Source organism: Tribolium madens, unplaced genomic scaffold, assembly GCF_015345945.1.
Source record: "Tribolium madens isolate multiple individuals breed KSU strain unplaced genomic scaffold, Tmad_KSU_1.1 Scaffold_97;HRSCAF=244;Tcas5.2_LG3a, whole genome shotgun sequence".
Lineage (NCBI taxonomy): Eukaryota > Metazoa > Arthropoda > Insecta > Coleoptera > Tenebrionidae > Tribolium > Tribolium madens.
In genome coordinates, this window is record NW_025401069.1 from 12784614 (window position 1) to 12803404 (window position 18791).

Here is an 18791-nt window from a genome sequence, read left to right on the forward strand (position 1 = left end):
GCTATTCGTCTAAATTTCTTTCTATTTTTTTTCTAGTTAACTATTTACTTTTGTTTCTACCTTTCCAGATTATTTTTTTGACTTTATTTAGATTTGTTTCTAGATTTGCCTCTAAATTCTTCTAAAAAAATTTCTGTGATGTTTTTTCCAAATTGTTTTTTAGATTTTTTTTCTTTCTTTTAGATTCTTCACTAGAAAAAGCTATTCGTCTAAGTTTCTTTCTATCTTTTTTCTAGTTAACTATTTACTTTTGTTTCTTTCTTTCTAGATTATTCTTTCGACTTTACTTAGATTCTTTTTTAGATTTTCCTTTATTTTTTCAATTTTTTTTTTAGATTTTTTGTTTCTTTTAAAAAGCTATTTGTCTAAATTTCTTTCTATTTTTTTTCTAGTTAACTATTTACTTTTGTTTCTTTCTTTCTAGATTATTCTTTCGACTTTACTTAAATTCTTTTTTAGATTTTCCTTTGATTTTTCCAATTTCTTTTTTAGATTTTTTTTCTTTTTTTCTAGATTCCTCACTAGACAAAACTATTTGTCTAAATTTCTTTCTATTTTTTTCTAGTTGTTAACTATTTACTTTTGTTTCTTTCTTTCTAGATTATTCTTTCGACCTTACTTAGATTCATTTCTAGATTTTCCTCTGTTTTTTCAAAATTCTTTTTTAAATTTGTTTCTTTCTTTCTAGATTATTCTTTCGACTTTACTTAGATTCTTTTCTAGATTTTCCTCTGTTTTATCCAAATTCTTTAAAATTTTTTTTCTTTCTTTTAAATTCTTCACTATAAAAAGCTATTTGTTTAAAATTCTTTCTATTTTTTTTTCTAATTAACTGTTCTAATTTACTCTCTAGAGCAATTTTCTTTTCTTTAGATTCTTTTGTAGATTTTCCCTTACTTCTTAATTCTTTTTTGACATTTATTGAAATTGAAAAAAGTTTTGTCCATAAAATATTATTTAAAACCTCGCCAACGGATCACTTTAAAAAAAAATACAATTTTCTTCTAGGTTCTTTGATTTTTTCAATCCTTTCGTAAAATTTCTTTTAAATTAGATGAAGCTATTTTTTTTAATTTTTCACTAATTTTTGTCGAAATTCCTCTCCAAATTATTCTTCACGTTTTCTTCAAATTCTAATGTAAACTCTTATCTAATTCTTTTTTCACACAAAAAAGTTTTGTACTTACATAAAATATTATTTGAAAACTCGCCAACGGATACCTCTTTTATTTTTTGACTTTAAAAAAAAACATAAATAAAAACCAGTGTAATAAAAAATCACAATTTTTATTGAACATAAATGTGTTTTTTTTTTAAATAAAATTCAATAACAGAAAAGTTATCAAAACGGTAATTTTATGTAAACTTTTGATATTCCGCCGCGCCGCATTTTGCTCTACCTTTGTTGCAGCTGTGAGAGAGACAATTTTTTTTAATAAGACAAAACCTTATTAACAAGAAATTTACAACTTTATAATTGGATTAATTTTATTTATAGTAAGTAGGAATGTTTGATATTTAACAGATTTTTTTCTCATTTATTATTTTCAGGGTATGTGATTCAAGCAGTTGAAAAACGCCCTTACCAAATACACGTCGCAGAATTGGAAGTAGAGAAACTCCTTGATCGCCGCTGTGACAAGATGGAAATCGTGATTATGCATCCCTCGCTGGCACACATCCACCATTCCGCTCAATTTGCTCAGAATCCAGCGATCCATTAGACCCAGTTGATGGGTGTCTATGGGCCCCAGCCCGTCCCTGACGCTCTCCACAGCGTTGTTGGTGAACTTGGTCGCTTGCCAGATCTTGTTGCAGAACAATCTGTTCGTGTGACACTCTTGCACGTCGAAATCGATGAAATGACCTAAATGTGGGTTAATCGTGAACAAAGGGCAATTTCGCGCCTCGATATCGATTTGTTCGAAGAGACTTAATGTTTTTAATGGCGGGAATAAAAGCCCCACGTGGGCTTATGCCGGGTATTTAATATCGGAGAAACGCGCCGCTATTTGTCACCCCGAAAAAAAAATACTAAATTCCCCTTGAAATTTAAATAAAACTTGTAATTATTTCGTTAACTGCACTGGCAATTAACAACTAAAATTTTGCAATTTTTCACATTGCAATATTTTTGTTATTCTTCGTCGGATTTCAACGAATTTTTGTTCGGCTTAAAAAAAAATGTTTGTGATTTACTTTTAATTTTATTAACAAATAGCTAGTTTCTTTCTTTTTTAATAATTATTTTTATTACTTCTAAACAAAGCAAAAAACCCAAAGTGGTAAATTTAATGCCATAATAATAATAATAACTAATATTATACAGTATGTCACCGGATTTTTTTATTTTACGCTAACACTGCAAAAGAAAAACATTTTTTGCTTCACTTGAGACTAGGAACTCTGTAATTAAAAGTTCATTATTTTCACCCAATGGAAAGAAAATTTAATTTTTCTCTTGATTACAAATAATAACATGTTTAATATACTTTTAATCGAATTAGTTTTTTTATTAACTAACCTTTAATTAAACAAAAATAATTGTTAAATTTTTCTATCACTTCACACCTTTTTATTACAGATGATAATTTTCCTGCTTTCTGCACAAATGCCTCCGATTTAAAATTTATTTAAATTCAAATTGTTGCTGAATTATTGCAAAATTATTACCATATGGTCTAAATAAGTCTTAAAAACATTTTATTGACTCGCATTGGACTTCTTTAAAAAAAAAAATAGGGAGCATGAGTGAGCGTTTTCATTAAGATCTGAAGGGTTTTCAAAGATCGACACCAAGGTTTTTGGGATGAAAATATGTTAATAATATGTTGAATTGTTATAAAGAAAACTGATCCAAAAAAGTGTAATAAAACAAAGTAAAATAACTCATTTTTTATTTGTTCTTTGGCGGTTTTTGTATTTTACACAAACTGGACTTTTTTAAATATTTTTTTTTGAACTCAGTGCCTCAAAATCTATAAGAAATTATAACTTTCAGCTAAGGTATAACATTCATTGAAATGTAATGCTTTTTTGAAGGTTTATATACCAGGTGAATAAAAAGTATGGAACCAAACGTTTTTTGCTTAAACTATTTATTTTTTGAAAAAACTAATTGATGAGTGATAAAGTACTATAAAAATGTGATGATTTAACAAGAATAATTTTTTTCAAAATTACCTTTTGTTTTTGAGTTCTACAAAAAAATTAATTTTTTTAAATGGCAACCCACTATAAACTCATTTTTCTCGTAAAAGCTATACTCTAAGGATTACAACTATCTGCTTTATATTTAATTTTTTCAAAAAAAATTTTTCACATAAATTGCAATTTTGACAAAAAAAAATCGCATAACTCAAAAACAAAACAAAATTTCGTTCTGAAAATACGATCACATTTTTTATATTACTTTAATTTATATTAATTATTATTTTCTGGAAGCAAATGATTAAAAATAAAACCGCTTGGCTCCATACTTTATATTCATCCTGTATATATCTTCATGTCTCAACAATTAAAATTATGGAAAATGTGGTACATAATTCAGAGAAGAATGGGCAATAAGTCAGTAAAAACTTAAGTTTGTCTGTCGCTCAGTATAAAAATAAGTAAAAAAACAGTGCCTTTGTCTTTTGAGTATCACATTTAGAAGACAAAACTAGAAATGTTATTGAAATAAATTACAATGATTTACAAAGTTTTTTCTTTCGTCGAAATCCGACAAAAATAACAAAAATAATAACCGTAGCTCAGAAATTTTTTGCCAAAAAATCTCAAGACTAAAAACTTAAAGCTCCAAAATGTTTTTTTTTAAATCTAAATAGGACCATTTTTCTTTGAAGTAAAATCTTTAAAAATCACCACAAAATTTAAGAATTTTTTTTGTCCCCTCAAATAGTTTGAAAAAAATTTATGTAGAATTTAGTCGCTTTGAGATAATGAGAAATCTTTTTTCACTGAAATGTTATTGAAATAAATTACAATGATCTACAAAGTTTTTTCTTTCGTCGAAATCCGACAAAAATGACAAAAATATTTCAATGTAAAAAAATCGCAAATTTTTAGTTGTTCGGTTAATTTTGGCGGAAAGTGTATAATAACCGGCGTAATTTCCAAATGAAAACTACATAACTACATAATTAGCGTCGACAACTTATATTAGACACGGCGATAAATAATTTCAAACCAGCGAGACCGCCTACAGACAAACTGCTAAATTCGACCCTTATCACTCCGAAACGCTCCACAAATCAATTAAAAGCCCGAAAACTTGTCGACAGCCATTAGCAATTAAAATCACTCAGCGAAAATTTTTGACGAGGATCGTTTGCTGCGTAAGAGCACCAAATTTTATAAAAAAAAACACTTTCGACGATTAAACAATTAATTAATTAAAACAAAAGTTCGCTACACACAACAAGATAATGTGTATGCGTAGATAGCTTTAAAATAAGGTCTAAACAATTACTTAAAACTCAATTAAATGGAAAAAATCTTGTGAAAGCTATAAATTTGCAATACTTGAATTACTTTATTCTTCTAAATAAACAAAAACAATTATTAATAACATTAATATTAGAATCAGAACACTGTTTACTCAGTTTAGAATACACCACCCAAAATCATCCACTGAAAGGTTTTCTTTATCAAGAAAAAATGGAGGGTGTGGTTTTTTCAATTTATTTAATTCACATAGTAGACAAATTTTCTCACTTAGGAAATATTTCTTAGATCAGAGTAATAATAATACATATTTTTATTAAGGCTATTTGTTTGACTGATGAAAATTGTTCACGATTACATTTAATTAGGTAATCCAAAGATAAAAACAAAAATGTAATTATAAAAAAAATGAAAAAAGTCCTTACATGGTAGATTTTTCAAAGAACTAGAGAACTAGAGAAACAAACATCACACTTTCTTCTAAAAAATTTTCTCTAATGTTTTTTCCAAATTCTTTTTTAGGTTTTTTTTTCTTTCTTTTCGATTCTTTACTCGAGAAAGCTATTTGTCTAAATTTCTTTCAATTTTTTTGTAGTTTTTCTAGTTTTCTGTTTTTTAAATTACTATCTAGAGTAATTTCCATTTCTTCAGATTCTTTTGTAGACTCTTCCCTTAAAAAATCCTTTCAAAGAACTAGAGGATAAAAAAACTTCACACTTTTGGTTAAGAAAAAGTTCTTGTAAAAAATTTTCTCTAATGTTTTTTCCAAATTCTTTTTTAGGTTTTTTTTTCTTTCTTTTCGATTCTTTACTCAAAAAAGCTATTTGTCTAAATTTCTTTCAATTTTTTTGTAGTTTTTCTAGTTGTCTGTTTTTTAAATTACTATCTAGAATAATTTCCATTTCTTCAGATTCTTTTGTAGACTTTTCCCTTAAAAATCCTTTCGTAAACCTTCTTTTTAATTCTTTACTAGATTTTTGTCGAAATTTCTTTTTATTTTTTTTAGTTAAATATTTTCTAAGTTTAAATGATGAAAATTCTACACCATTAAATTTAATTAATCTAAACATAAATAATTATTATTAACGAAGATGAACTCGTAGTAAGGTAATTTCTGGCGCACCCTGTATGTTCTTCTACAAAATTTTCTCTAATGTTTTTTCCAAGTTCTTTTTTAGTTTTTTTTTCTTTCAGCCTAAATTTTTTTTGTCTAAATTTCTTTTTATTTTTCTTCTAGTTTTTTCTAGTTTTCTATTTTTCAAACTACTCTTTAAGTAATTTTCTTTTCTTCAGATTTGTTTGTAGACTCTTGGGATAGAATAGTTTTAAATAAATCAAATATCTTAGCGTCAAATTGACGTAAAAAGAACATAAAAAAACAAATTAAAGCTGAATGGACAAGCTGTGCGGCCTATGCATTGAATTAACTAATAAAAATTTCCCCAAGTCCGTGGACCAAAAAGAAAATAAAAAAACACAAATATCTTCTCACGCTATTTCTTAGTATAGCATAATAACCGTAGCTCAGAAAGAGCTAGAAACTTAAAGCTTCAAAATGGATTTTTTTTAATTTAAATAAGACCATTTTTCTTTGAAGTACAATCTTTAAAAAATCACCACAAAATTTAAGAATTTTTTTTTGTCCCCTCAATTTTTGTAATAGTATGAAAAAATTTTATGTAGAATTTAGTCGCTATGAAGCATTTGAGATAATAAGAAATCTTTCTTCAAAGAGTTTTTTACGGAAAAGCTTAATTTTGAATTAATCTCAAAAATGGAATAACATAAACTATAAGTTTGATACATTTTCTCGAAAAGAAAAACAAAATAATACCAATAATCATTTCCGCCAATTGGAGTAGTACCAAACAATTTAAAAGTAAGTCTTGAACTTTTAAAATTAAATTCAAATTTAATTAACGAAATTCTAAACTTGTAATATTGTTAGAAAATATATCAACATTAACAAAATTCATTTAATAACAATAATTTAATTAATAATAGTTCAATAAGTTGCGAGGCGGAATATCAGCAGTGACGCGAGTTTGGGGAATTTTAGAGTTTTTTTCTTACATTAATCTCATTTCAAACAATCTTAAACCTTGCCTGCGGATCGCCGGATCAGTGGAGTGTAAAGTTGTGGAAATTATTTGTTAGAGAATTATGTTTTGAATAATTGTCTGCCAAATAATTTCTTCTCTTTTTACCGAGTCAAATAATAATAATTCAATTCGTTTTCTCATTACTCACTCTTAATATTGTGCGAACAGAGCGTAAATCTGAGCGCATCCGCTCCGCATTCTGGAATTCCGGAAGGAAACATCTTCTTCTGACCTTCCAGCGCTTTTGTCAACTCCTCCCCCGATAAAATCCCAGCTTCGTGACTCTGCCTCGACCCCGCTTCCAGTTTCTGAATAAAAAAAAACAGCGAAAGAATGTTATTTCAAAGTTGACAAGTGGTTAAAAAGTTCCCGATTGCCGCCGGCGCAAAAAGAACACATATAAGATTCGTGCTGTGATTGCAATTGAATTTTTGTTCTTTCGACGAGATGAAAACCTAAACTTGATCCAGGGCCGTACCCAAGGGGGGNNNTACACCTAAACAAATGCCAAATAACAAAATTTTTAATCAGGGGCGTCCTAAACGGTAAAACAAATTTATTTTTTAATTTTTATGTTGTTGGTGGTCTGTAACACACATTTTTAAACCGATTTTTACTAAAAATTCGTAAATTGTATCGGAAGCCCGAAAACTTGTCGACAGCCATTAGCAATTAAAATCACTCAGCGAAAATTCTTGACGAGGATCGTTTGCTGCGTAAGAGCACCAAATTTTATAAAAAAAACACTTTCGACATTAATTAATTAAAACAAAAGTTCGCTACACACAACAAGATAATGTGTATGTGTAGATAGCCTTAAAATAAGGTCTAAACAATTACTTAAAACTCAATTAAATGGAAAAAATCTTGTGAAAGCTATAAATTTACTTGAATTACTTTATTCTTCTAAATAAACAAGAACAATTATTAATAACATTAATATTAGAATCAGAACACTGTTTACTCAGTTTAGAATACACCACCCAAAATCATCCACTGAAAGGTTTTCTTTATCAAGAAAAAATGGAGGGTATGGTTTTTTCAATTTATTTAATTCACATAGTAGACAAATTTTCTCACTTAGAAAATATTTCTTAGATCAGCGTAATAATAATATTTTTATTAAGGCGATTTGTTTAAGTGATAAAAATTGTACACCATTAAATTTAATTAGGTAATCCAAAGATAAAAACAAAAGTGTAATTATAAAAAATTTGAAAAAAGTCCTTACATGGTAGATTATTCAAAGAACTAGAAGATAAAAAAACTTCACACTTTTGGCTAAGAAAAAGTTCTTCTAAAAATTTTTCTCTGTTTATTATTAAAAATTTAAAATAATTTAAAATTTAAAATTAAAAAAAGAATTAAAATTTAAAATAGTTGATAGAATATTTAACTTTAAAACAAAAGTGTTTCGAAAAATGCTAAAAAAGGTACGTTTTTTAAAGGGTTTCGCCTAATATTTCAGAATAGATAAAATTACAAAATTTAGTACCTTTATATGTACACCTAAACAAATAACAAAATTTTTAATCAGGGGCGTCCTAAACGGTAAAACAAATTTATTTTTTAATTTTTATGTTGTTTGTGGTCTGTAACATAAATTTCTAAACCGATTTTTACTAAAAATCCGTAAATTGTATCGGAACAACACAAAAGTCTTTTTTTTGATGAAAAACTATGAAATTTTGTTGCTGAATGTGCCAAGAAACCACAGGCAATATAGTTAGAGTAAATTTTTACCCTAATTCCATTTAGTTTAGGAAGCCCCTAATTAAAAATTTCAACATTTTATTTTTGTACTTGTTTAGGTGAATAAAAGTTATCATTTGTACCTACAAAACTTTGAAATTTTTTTCTAAAATGATTTCGGAAATATGGAAAAAAAAACTATTAAAAGACGCACCCCTTGCGTAGCAGTTTTCGATATATGTTCATAGAAAATTTTTGTTTTAAAAATGAATATTCTGTCTCCTGTTTAAATTTGTAACAATAAAAAGTATTAAAAAATTATTTTATTTTTTGTTACTTTTGTGAGTTAATTTGTATTTTTTATGTTTAATTAAGATCTCTTATTTTAATTTAAATAAAAACGTGTACTTAGAGATTTTTGCTTTTTAATCCGCCTTCTTTCATTTCATTTTCATGGACCAACAAGAAACCTCCCCCCGAAATAAAATCCTGGTTACGGCCCTGACTTGATCCTACCTCCATCGTGGCTCCGGAAATAATGTCCTCGGGCAGGATCACGTTCCCCAAACTCTTCGACATCTTCCTGCCGTGGGCGTCGCGGATGATCCCATGCAGGAGGATCCTGTTGAAGGGCAACCGCCCCGTCAGCTGTTTGCCCAACATGACCATCCGGGCCACCCAGAAAAACAGGATGTCGTGTCCGGTTTCCATCAAATCCAAAGGATAATGCGAGTCCTGAATCCGGGAATGTGAAAGCAGCAGGAGTGGAATTTCAACAAACCTGTTGCGGCCACACCGAGAATGGGAGAAGCGCCGATGAGAACCACGTATCGAGGACGTCCTCATCCTGCTGAATTTCGATGTGGGGGCAGGAGAGGCGAGCGGAGGCTTTGCGAGCGGCCTCGTTCCGGTCGCCGGCGGACACCCAGATTGCAGGAGCGGAGCCGTCCTGCGGGCGGCAGGAGTACGCAGGGATGCGGTGGCCCCACCAGAGCTGCCGCGAGATGCACCAATCCCTATAAAAGCATTTTGCGACACCCTCGATAATTAATTTGTTAAAATAATACCCCGGAGCCGTGCAACTTGCGAATGGAATATGTTAGACATTGTTAAAGTTCAATTATTAGGCCAAGAGGAGTAACAATAGTCACTCGAATAAATTCCCAAGCACAATGAGGCCTTTTCATATTTTCAATGGGTGCATAAACAAAACACTTGATAAATTAATCGTCTTTAAAGCAACAAATAACATAAAAACTTTCATATGTTGGTATAAATTTCAGGACTTAAAAAAAATTAGGCCAAAAAACGATTTTTTCTTCTATTTTCGCTGAATTTAATGATTTTAATATTTAGAACATTTCAAAACAATATAATTTTTTATATAGTACAAAAAAAAACAATAAATATCAATAAAAAATACAAAGGTGGTTAATGTCTCAAGTTTTAGGGCCGGCGCAAAAATAAATATTTCTAATTGATTATAAAAAAAAATTGATATTGTAAACACTGTAAACGATAGAGTATTAAATACACTGTTTTGATATTGTACAAAATTTCTAGCGTATGGCAGTGAAACTTTAAAAATTAAATTTGGAAAAAAAAATTCAATTAACTGGAATATTTTCTACATGATATTTTTTTTTTATTTTTTTCTGTAGTATTTCTGAAAATAGAAAAATGATAAAGTTGATAGGTTTTGAATAATTAAATTAACATTTTAATATTGAAAATCTGAAACTTGGAATAATTTATGAGGGTGTTTGATTGAGGTAATTGGTGATCAGGTCAGAATTTCTTGACAAAAAAAAAAGGTCTTCAATGACATTTATGATGTACCCGGGCTCTATTGTGAAGCCTCCGCTGTATTGTCAATTAGCATTAACAGCACATCATCCCAAACTTGGCCATAAATTACCATAACTTCCAATTTTTAATATTAAAATGATAATTACTGAAAATCTGTCAACTTTTACATTATTCAATTTTCACAGTTACCATTAAAAAAAAAACAAGAAATTTTATCATGTAGAAAATATTCCAATTAACAAACAATTTTTTTTCCAAATTTGGTTTTGTTTGTTTGTGGTTTGAAGTCCATATAATCAATCCAGTGGCGGACTGAGCAACCCACGGAGGCCTTTCCATTGTCCAATTACAAATTACAAATTACAAATAAAAAAAAACATTTTTCTATATTAGATGTTAAAATTAGGTTCTGATGACTAAAAATGGTCAGCTTGAGCTCTCCATTAAAAAGAAAAATTTGGAGCCTTTCCTTTAAAAAAATTGACTTATGAGTATTTGACTTTCCTCAAACGTAAGGTTAAATTTTGAGTGTTCGTTTATATTTTTTTAGATTATGAATCCATAAAAAAAACAATCAATCATTTCTCTTTTAAATGCCAAAATATGATTTCATAACAGTTAAAAATTGCAGAGTTAGATAGATTTTTGAAAAGAAAGGTTCAAATTTAAAAATTTTCTAAAAGACTAAAAATCTCAAAAACGGCTGGACTTTGATATAGGGAAGATCGATGATAATTGAATAACTCGGAAAATCCAAAAACGCAATAAAAAACATAGCTTTCTATTAAATTAACCCACTTCCGTTTAACCGGAAATACAAATTTTTAGACAAATATCATTAATGTTTTATTATTATCTCTTTTTATATTATTTTACAAGTTATTAAATTTACATACTTTTTTGAATAATATTATAAAAACAATTATTAATTTTAACACTGCCATGGTGAGTGTGGGGGCCTGTGCAACCACGATGAAACACGGGCCCGTTAAGAGCTCAGTACGCCCCTGCACTAACAATTTTTTTTTATCAATTGAAAATATTTATTTTTTCGCCGGACCTAACACTTGAGACACCCTGTACAAAAAAAGTGTTAAGAAAATAGTACATGTTCAAAGTTGCAAAATGATTCAAGTTGTTGAGTTTTGAAAAAAATAATACACTACTCTTAAATTTGAAAAAAAATTCGGAAACAATTTTTTTTGACTTCTTTTTAAAAAAATTACATGACTGTTTGTAAATCGAGTATGAAAGTGTGAAAACAACTTTTAATTAATGCAATTAATTTGAGATGAGTAAAATTAGGATATGCAAAAACTGAATAGTCTCAAAAATCAGTTTCTTGTTTCTTGATTTTTTTACAAATTTTCAAAAATGTAAAAAAAACGATTTTTTCACATTTGAAATGCAAAATTGTAAAAAAAGTTAAAAAAAAACTGTTTTTTTTTACTTTGAAGAAGATTAAACAATGTTCAGAAATTAATTCCTTTAATTCTTTTAAAAACTTTGATCAATCAGTCCGAGAAAACAGTTTGATGAATCGATTCAAAAATTTACAGAGCTATGGGGGATACATTAAACTGTAAAAAAACTTGGACACATTAGTCTTCCCATCAATATTTGTGAATACACCGTGGATTTATTAAAACAACAAAAAAAGTTACTTTGTCTTTTCTTTAAACCAATGTTGAGAAAAACTTTTTTTTTCAAAAAATCCTAAAAACATTATGGAGGAAATTTATTCCAGTTTTTGAAACTATTCTTACATTCTCTGTGCGCTCATTGGTTGCTAGATTTCGATGATCAAAGACAAAAAAAAATCCTTTTTCATTAAAAGTCAAATATCTCAGCGACATTTTGACGTAAATAGAACATAAAAAAAGCAAATTAAACCTGAATGAACAAATTTTTTTCTGGCGCTTCTTCTTAGGATTGCGTAATGACCGTAGCTCAAAAAAATTTTGTTAGAAGATCCCAAGATTAGAAACTTAAAGCTTCAAAATGATTTTTTTTTATTCTAAATACAACCATTTTTTTTGAAGTCTTTAAATCACCACAAAATTTAAGAATTTTTTTGTTCCCTCAATTTTTATAATAGTATGAAAAAAGTTTATGTAATGTTTAGTCGTTCTGAAGTATTTGAGATAATAAGAAATCTTTTTTCAAAAAGTTTTTCACTTTAATTTTGAATTAATCTCAAAAATGGAAAAACAAAATAGAATAACATAAACGATGAATTTGTTCCATTTTCTCGAAGGGGAAAATAGAATAATAGAAAATTTAAGACATCTTTGACATCAAAAGTGATTTTAAAAAATGCAACATTACTAATAAAAAAAAATTGAATAAATACGAAATTTCGAATATTATTAAAGATTATTTATTATTATTTATTTATTTTTTCACCTCAAGCAAGAGTACATTATTTTCAATGGGCGCCCGAACAATAAGCAATTAACGACTTGTTTTGTTCTGCTCTCCATTATTTGGGATCGCTCTGAAAGGGAGTAATCGCTGAGAAAAATGAAATCGGGGCTTGTCATTTTCGAATTTTAATATTATTATTATTATTTTAAAAGATTTTTTTTCGCCGAGGATAAATCCTTTTCAGCGAAAATTTTCATATTATGTGTGTTCAAAATAAATAAATTTGGGCCCCCTTACCTGATGTTGGCGAGCCAATCGAACCAGACCTTCTCGAAATGTTTCGGTTCAATCCTCAATCGGCCCGTTTCGACGTCCTCGACGGCCTCTCTGGCCATTTCCGCGCACTTGATGAACCACTGAGGCCTGACTAGATACTCGACGATGTCCTTGGACCTGCTGCAAATTGGAACAAGCATCTTGTGGTCCTCTTTCCCTCTCAACAGTCGCTGGTCGTCCAAGAGTGAAATCAGAGTTTCTCTCGCTGCGAATCTTCCGATTCCGGCGAATTCGCCGCAGACGGGGGTGAGATTGCCCTTTTCATCGATCACTTGGAGGAGGGCCAATGAGTGCCGTTTGCCCACTTCGAAGTCGACGGGGTCGTGGGCCGGAGTCACCTTCACGGCGCCTTCATTAACAAAATCGTGAAACGCAAAATCACGACATGCAAATTTTTTTTCAAAAAAAAAACACCATTTTGTCACTTTTTGAAAAACCCTAGACACCTCTATAATGTATTTAAAGGTTCTTCACTCACTTACAGAGATTGTTTTAATATTCACCATTTGTTTGCCCCAATACCTAATTTCGCAGGGATTTTCAATATTAAAAATTTTGAAAAATGCACTTTCCTCAACAAAACAAAAATTATACATTATTAAAACCCGTGTAAAACGTTACTTTAGGAGCAGTTCTTTTTTAGAACAAAGTAATCTAGTTACGAATTTATAAAATTAAATTTGAATTTTTCCCGATTTAAAATATTGATAGTATGCATCTTATTTTATGCAAATGTAAATCCATTTTAACAACAGCATATCGATCAGAAGGTGCGAAAATAAATTGAAGAAAACTAATTCTTAATTCTTGGTATTAGCATTTTTGTCAATTTTCAAATAATTAATTTTACTTTGTTTCTTTTAATTTCGATGACTAAAAACAGAAAGATAAATAGATGGTGACGCCACAATGATACTTATAATAAAATGAATTAGAACAAACTTAAAATATATTACATAATATATTAAAAATTTATTCCTTTTATTTGAAATTTTTGCAATTTTTACAGAAAATTACAAAATTACAGTTTTCAAACTATTTACTCTACCGTTCCGTAGATGGCATGTCTCTAGCCAGTTTCAAAATGTACCACCAAAAAATATTGTCGCTTGTGTACCGACGGAAAGCCGTTCAAACAAGTTTTCGAATGAAAAAAAAATTGAATTTTTAAGAAATTCAGTAAACAATTTACAATTGGATGTTGTTCCTGAATTAAAAAAGTACCTCACACACACAATAACACAGATCTCATTTTGAGTATTTGTAACGGATTGCAAAATTCAATAGTTTTTATTTTTTCATGAAAAAACACATTATTTAAATTGCATAAAAAAATACAGTAGCATAAGTGTGTAATCTACAATACACAATTTTGTTATAAAAAAAATTAAATGCCCAAAAATAGAGTTTTTTTTTAATTTATTTTTAAACCACACAGACAAAAAATTCAAATTAATATATATTGCTGCTAAGGTCATCAAAAGGTCATGATAATTTTTTCAGAATTTTTAAATAACGATTTATTTTTTTATTCAGTATAGTTCAACCTTAACAATATTTGTCGCGCGATAGCAATTTTTTTACTAGAGATTATTGTAGAATTTGAAAACACTAAAAGTAGAAAACGGCAAAAAGTAGAGATTGAAAAAAAGTAAAAAACAAAAATTCAATCATAATCATAATTTCTCAAGAAAATCAAACGAAAACGATAAAAAATGAGAAGTATAAGTTACTGGTGATTAAAAAAAAGCAAAAAGGTGACGTAAATTTACAAATATGGTCCTTATTTTTTATAACTAAAACGATTTATTTTTATTGCCAAATGAAGAATTAAATTTAAACATCATTTCTGCGTTCACTTGTGCAAATTGTCTAAATATTGTCAATTTGTTGGTAACAGTATTTTTTATTGCCAACTGAGAACACACTTTGATTTTGTTATACTAAACGGGAAAAGATATGAATTTTTCAAAGCCAGTTGAGGAAACAAATTTAAAATTATCATTTTTATAAGTCATATGAAAGCGTTAATCTGCATTTTTTTGAAATCCACTAAGAAATAGTCCCTTATGTAACATTAATTTTTCGTGGCTAATTAGAAAAATCAATCTAAATTCATTAGTTTTGCATCTTTTTCAACCAAATTCGAATTGAATTAAAACAGTTTTTTATGGATAATCGGTGAGGTTTTTTTTGCAAAAAAATTCAAAATGGTTCAAAAAAAAAATCAAAACAAAAACAGAACAAAAGATATTTTTTTACCAGCGGTGGCTCACTTAGAATGAATTACTGCCAACATTAAAAACTTGAACAAAATCGGTTAATAAATAATGAAGTTAGAGCAATTTTTTAGTTGTAGTGTTAAGCTTGCCCGAAAATTTACAAATGAGGGCAAAAGCAATTGCCAAAAAATTTTAAAAGTACATAATTCGACAGATTGGTTCTTTATGTACAAAATTTAGAACAATTTGAATCATATCAGGACTGTAATGAACAATTTTCTGATTCAAAATGATCCAAAAAAATTCAAATTCTCAAACAAAAGACCATTTTTTGTGTTTTTTGCCAGCGGTGGCTCACTTAGAATAAATTACAGAAACATTAAAAATTTCAAGAAAATCGGTGAACGATTAATATAGTTAGAATTTTTTTTTTTAGAGTACTAGGTAAGCTAGTATCTAGACTAAAAAAACCTAAAAATTTAAGGAAGAAAATTTCAATAAACACACGACTTACGAATGTTTCATAAATTTTTCAGAAGTCCCTAAAACTGACTAATAGCTTTAATTCTATAAAGAAACTTCAGCAGATCAACATTTAATTTAAAAAATACGAACACATTTTATCTCATTTTTCCAAGTCTAGAAATATATTTTTTCTACAACGCCTTTCGATCGTCCACTTGATATAAAAATAACTATTTATTATTTTTCCTTATTTTTAATTTGACTCTATTTACATCTAAAATTTCACTCTTTCATTTTGTTAAAAACAACCTAAGTCTTATGTTTGAAAACTACTCTTAGTTCTTCAATAAACTGAAAAAAAATATTTTTGATCTCTTACTTTTTTGCCATTAATCCAATACTTTCACCGATCATTTATAAATATAAAAATTTTAAAAATTGCTTTTTCAAATTTGAAACGAGTTTTTCTATGCTTCAACGACAAAAATAAAAATCTCTCAAAATCTAGCAGCAATTTCCAAAAAAATTCGAAGTTCAAAATTCGTCTACAAATGTGCTTAAATTTTTGTAATTATTTTTTATTAATTCTCTTAAATCAACGCTACATTATAAAATTATCCGAACCGCAAAAAATCCTAAAAACCTGAAATTCGAGAAAATATTGCCCAGAAACTCTACAATTTGTTGTAGAATATTTGTATGATTTGAGGAGTAAAGACACTAATAAAACGATTTTCTTCAAACTGAAACACTAAACTAAAATGCTTTTTCTCAATAACGATGTATCGCAAAACAATGACCTTTTTTGAAAAGATAGGAAATTTAATGTGCTTTCCAACATTAACAAACACAAAGGGCTATTAATAATAGTCTCGAAGTTATTAGCTCAGTAAACCCCGGGTAAAAATTGACCAGATTTTGACAAAAATCGAAAAAATTGAACACTTCAAAATTAATTGATGCGCTTGGAGGTCTAAAAGAGTAAGAAAACTGCATAAAAGATTACAAAAATGCGAGAGAATAATTTTTGAAAATTGTTATGTATGGACTTCAAAAAATCTAAAAATCGCGAAAAATTGACCGGAAACTCTATAACAATTTGTTGCACAATATTTCTAAAGTTCCTTTTAGTGATTTTGAAAAATAAAAAAACAATAAAACAATTTTCTTTAAACCAAAATACAAAACCGATTAGTTTAATATGTCATTTTTCCAAGAAAATAATATTTTTTTAAAGTTCAATCAGCATTTACCTGTAAAAATTGACAATTTCTCAATAAAATCTACAGTTGTTTTATTTTCACTTTAATGTCTGTAGGCCAAATTTTTTAACTTTTTTATTTCTAAACAATTATTATATTGAGAAGCAGAACAGAATAATTACGAAAACGTCTTCCCTAAACAACTCATTGTTGTAATTTAGTGATTTTGATAAATAAAAAAAAACAATAAAACAATTTTCTTCAAACTAAAATACTTTTGAAACTGATTAGTTTAATGTCATTTTTCCAAAAAAATCAATATTTTTTTAAAATTCAATCGGCATTTAGCTGTAAAAATTGACAATTTCTCAATAAAAACTGTAGGCAAAAAACGCACATTTTTTAACTTTTTTATTCCTAAACAATTATTATATTTAATAAAAACAGAATAATTACGATAACGTGCTCCCTAAACAACTCATTGTTGTAATAGACTTAAGTAATTGTTATCGATTACTGAACACAATAATTAGTCCTGAATCCACTTTCCTCCAAAATGCCAACTTTCAACAATTTCGTCGACTCTGTTAAAATAATACTACTGCAAAGTCAAATTTTCGGCATAACGACGTTAAGAGTGACCAATAAAAATTTCGAAAAATCAAAAACTGGAAGTTACATAATTGTCGCAACAACAATTTTGTTTCTACTGGGCGATGTCATCATTTGTAAGAGATTACTAATAGAAAACCGGATTATTATGTACAAATGCACTGAAATAATACTTTTGCTATCAAATTCCACGTTTGTTGTCACAGTCTGGATCAATGCAGTGCTCAATTTTGAGCACTTCTCCCGACTATTAAAAAATATGATAGAATTCGACGAAAATATGCCAAAAAATTCACTCAATTACAAGAAAGCAAAACGCAATGATTTCATCCAACTCGTAGTTAGAGGCTTGATAATAGCATTCCTCTTAATTTACTTCATCTCATTTCGGATGTTTATAACTGGAAGCGAAATATCGACCGAAATAACCCGATTTACAACCCTTGTGTTGAAATCAACGATTTGCCACACAATCATCAGTTTGGCAACAAGGATCGAACTCCGATTCGAAATTTTAAATCAACAAATTAAAAAACTACTACTTCATCAAAACCACACTGAGAGTTTTAAAATTCTGTGCAGAATTTGCGAAATGCACGCTCATTTGTGCAAAATAATGGAATTGGTTAATGAAGCTTTTGGTGTTATTTTGTTACTAATGTTTGGTGTTAGTTTCATTACTATTGTTATCTGCTTTTTTTATCTCTCTGGGAGTGTGCAAGGAGGCGATTGGAAATACATCTTTTTGTCGCTTTCCCTAGCTGTGCCCTTAATGGTCGATATTTTCTACGTTTGTAATGCTTGCAACAAAACTGTTGAAACGGTAATTGAAATACAGGTGCGTCAGAACTCATGCCCCAAAGAAAAATTTAAAGTAAGATAAAATGTTTAAAAAATTCTATTTGGCAAAGAATTTTGACAATTATTTATGTCTTTTTAATGATACTGATTGTCTCGTATACAGAGTGTCCCAACGAGTTGAAAAAGTCCATTAGTGACCTTTAAGTGGTAAAATTTAGAAAAAATTATATAGGAGTTTGATAGATACTAATCTAGTGCATCGGCTAAAATTATTTTCAACTATACAGCGTGTCTCAAAAATAAATTACGATACAAACTTGTGTTTTTTTAAATGAAACACCATATTTTTCTTAGCGTTTTTTGATGTAGATTCTTATGACAATGTGTTTAAGCGAAACTTTTATTGCTCGATTTTGCTTAGTTTTAAAAATAAGACGTTTTTTTGACAAAAACGTACACTTTTTAAAAATTTATTACACAAAAACTAAAACATCTAGAAAAAATTTTTACTACCGCAAAAAAGAAGGTACAAGCTATAAGGTTGTAACATTTTATTAGTATGTTGCATTTGCAAAGATAAAAAATGAAGGCGTTTGTTAAAAGTTCAATAACTTAAAAAAATTAAATGGAACACCCTATTTATTGTTTTTGCATTTAAAAGATTATTAAATTGTCTTTCTAAAATCATTTACTTTTAGGTGTTTATAATCAATAACTAAAAAGATATTTAACGTTAA

The 18791-nt window shown here is 28.5% G+C and overlaps 1 protein-coding gene across 1 annotated transcript in view; it reads right to left on the reverse strand.

The window, feature by feature from the left end:
- LOC123014671 (valine--tRNA ligase-like) overlaps positions 1–18791 on the reverse strand; it is a 32787-nt gene that overhangs the window by 6775 nt on the left and 7221 nt on the right. The window contains exons 5-9 of the mRNA XM_044413894.1: positions 12714–13101; positions 9022–9256; positions 8757–8975; positions 6697–6856; positions 1587–1867 (exon numbers count right to left, since the gene is read on the reverse strand). Coding sequence (XP_044269829.1) covers positions 1587–1867; positions 6697–6856; positions 8757–8975; positions 9022–9256; positions 12714–13101 — 1283 coding nt within the window. The remainder of the gene's footprint in view (positions 1–1586; positions 1868–6696; positions 6857–8756; positions 8976–9021; positions 9257–12713; positions 13102–18791) is intronic.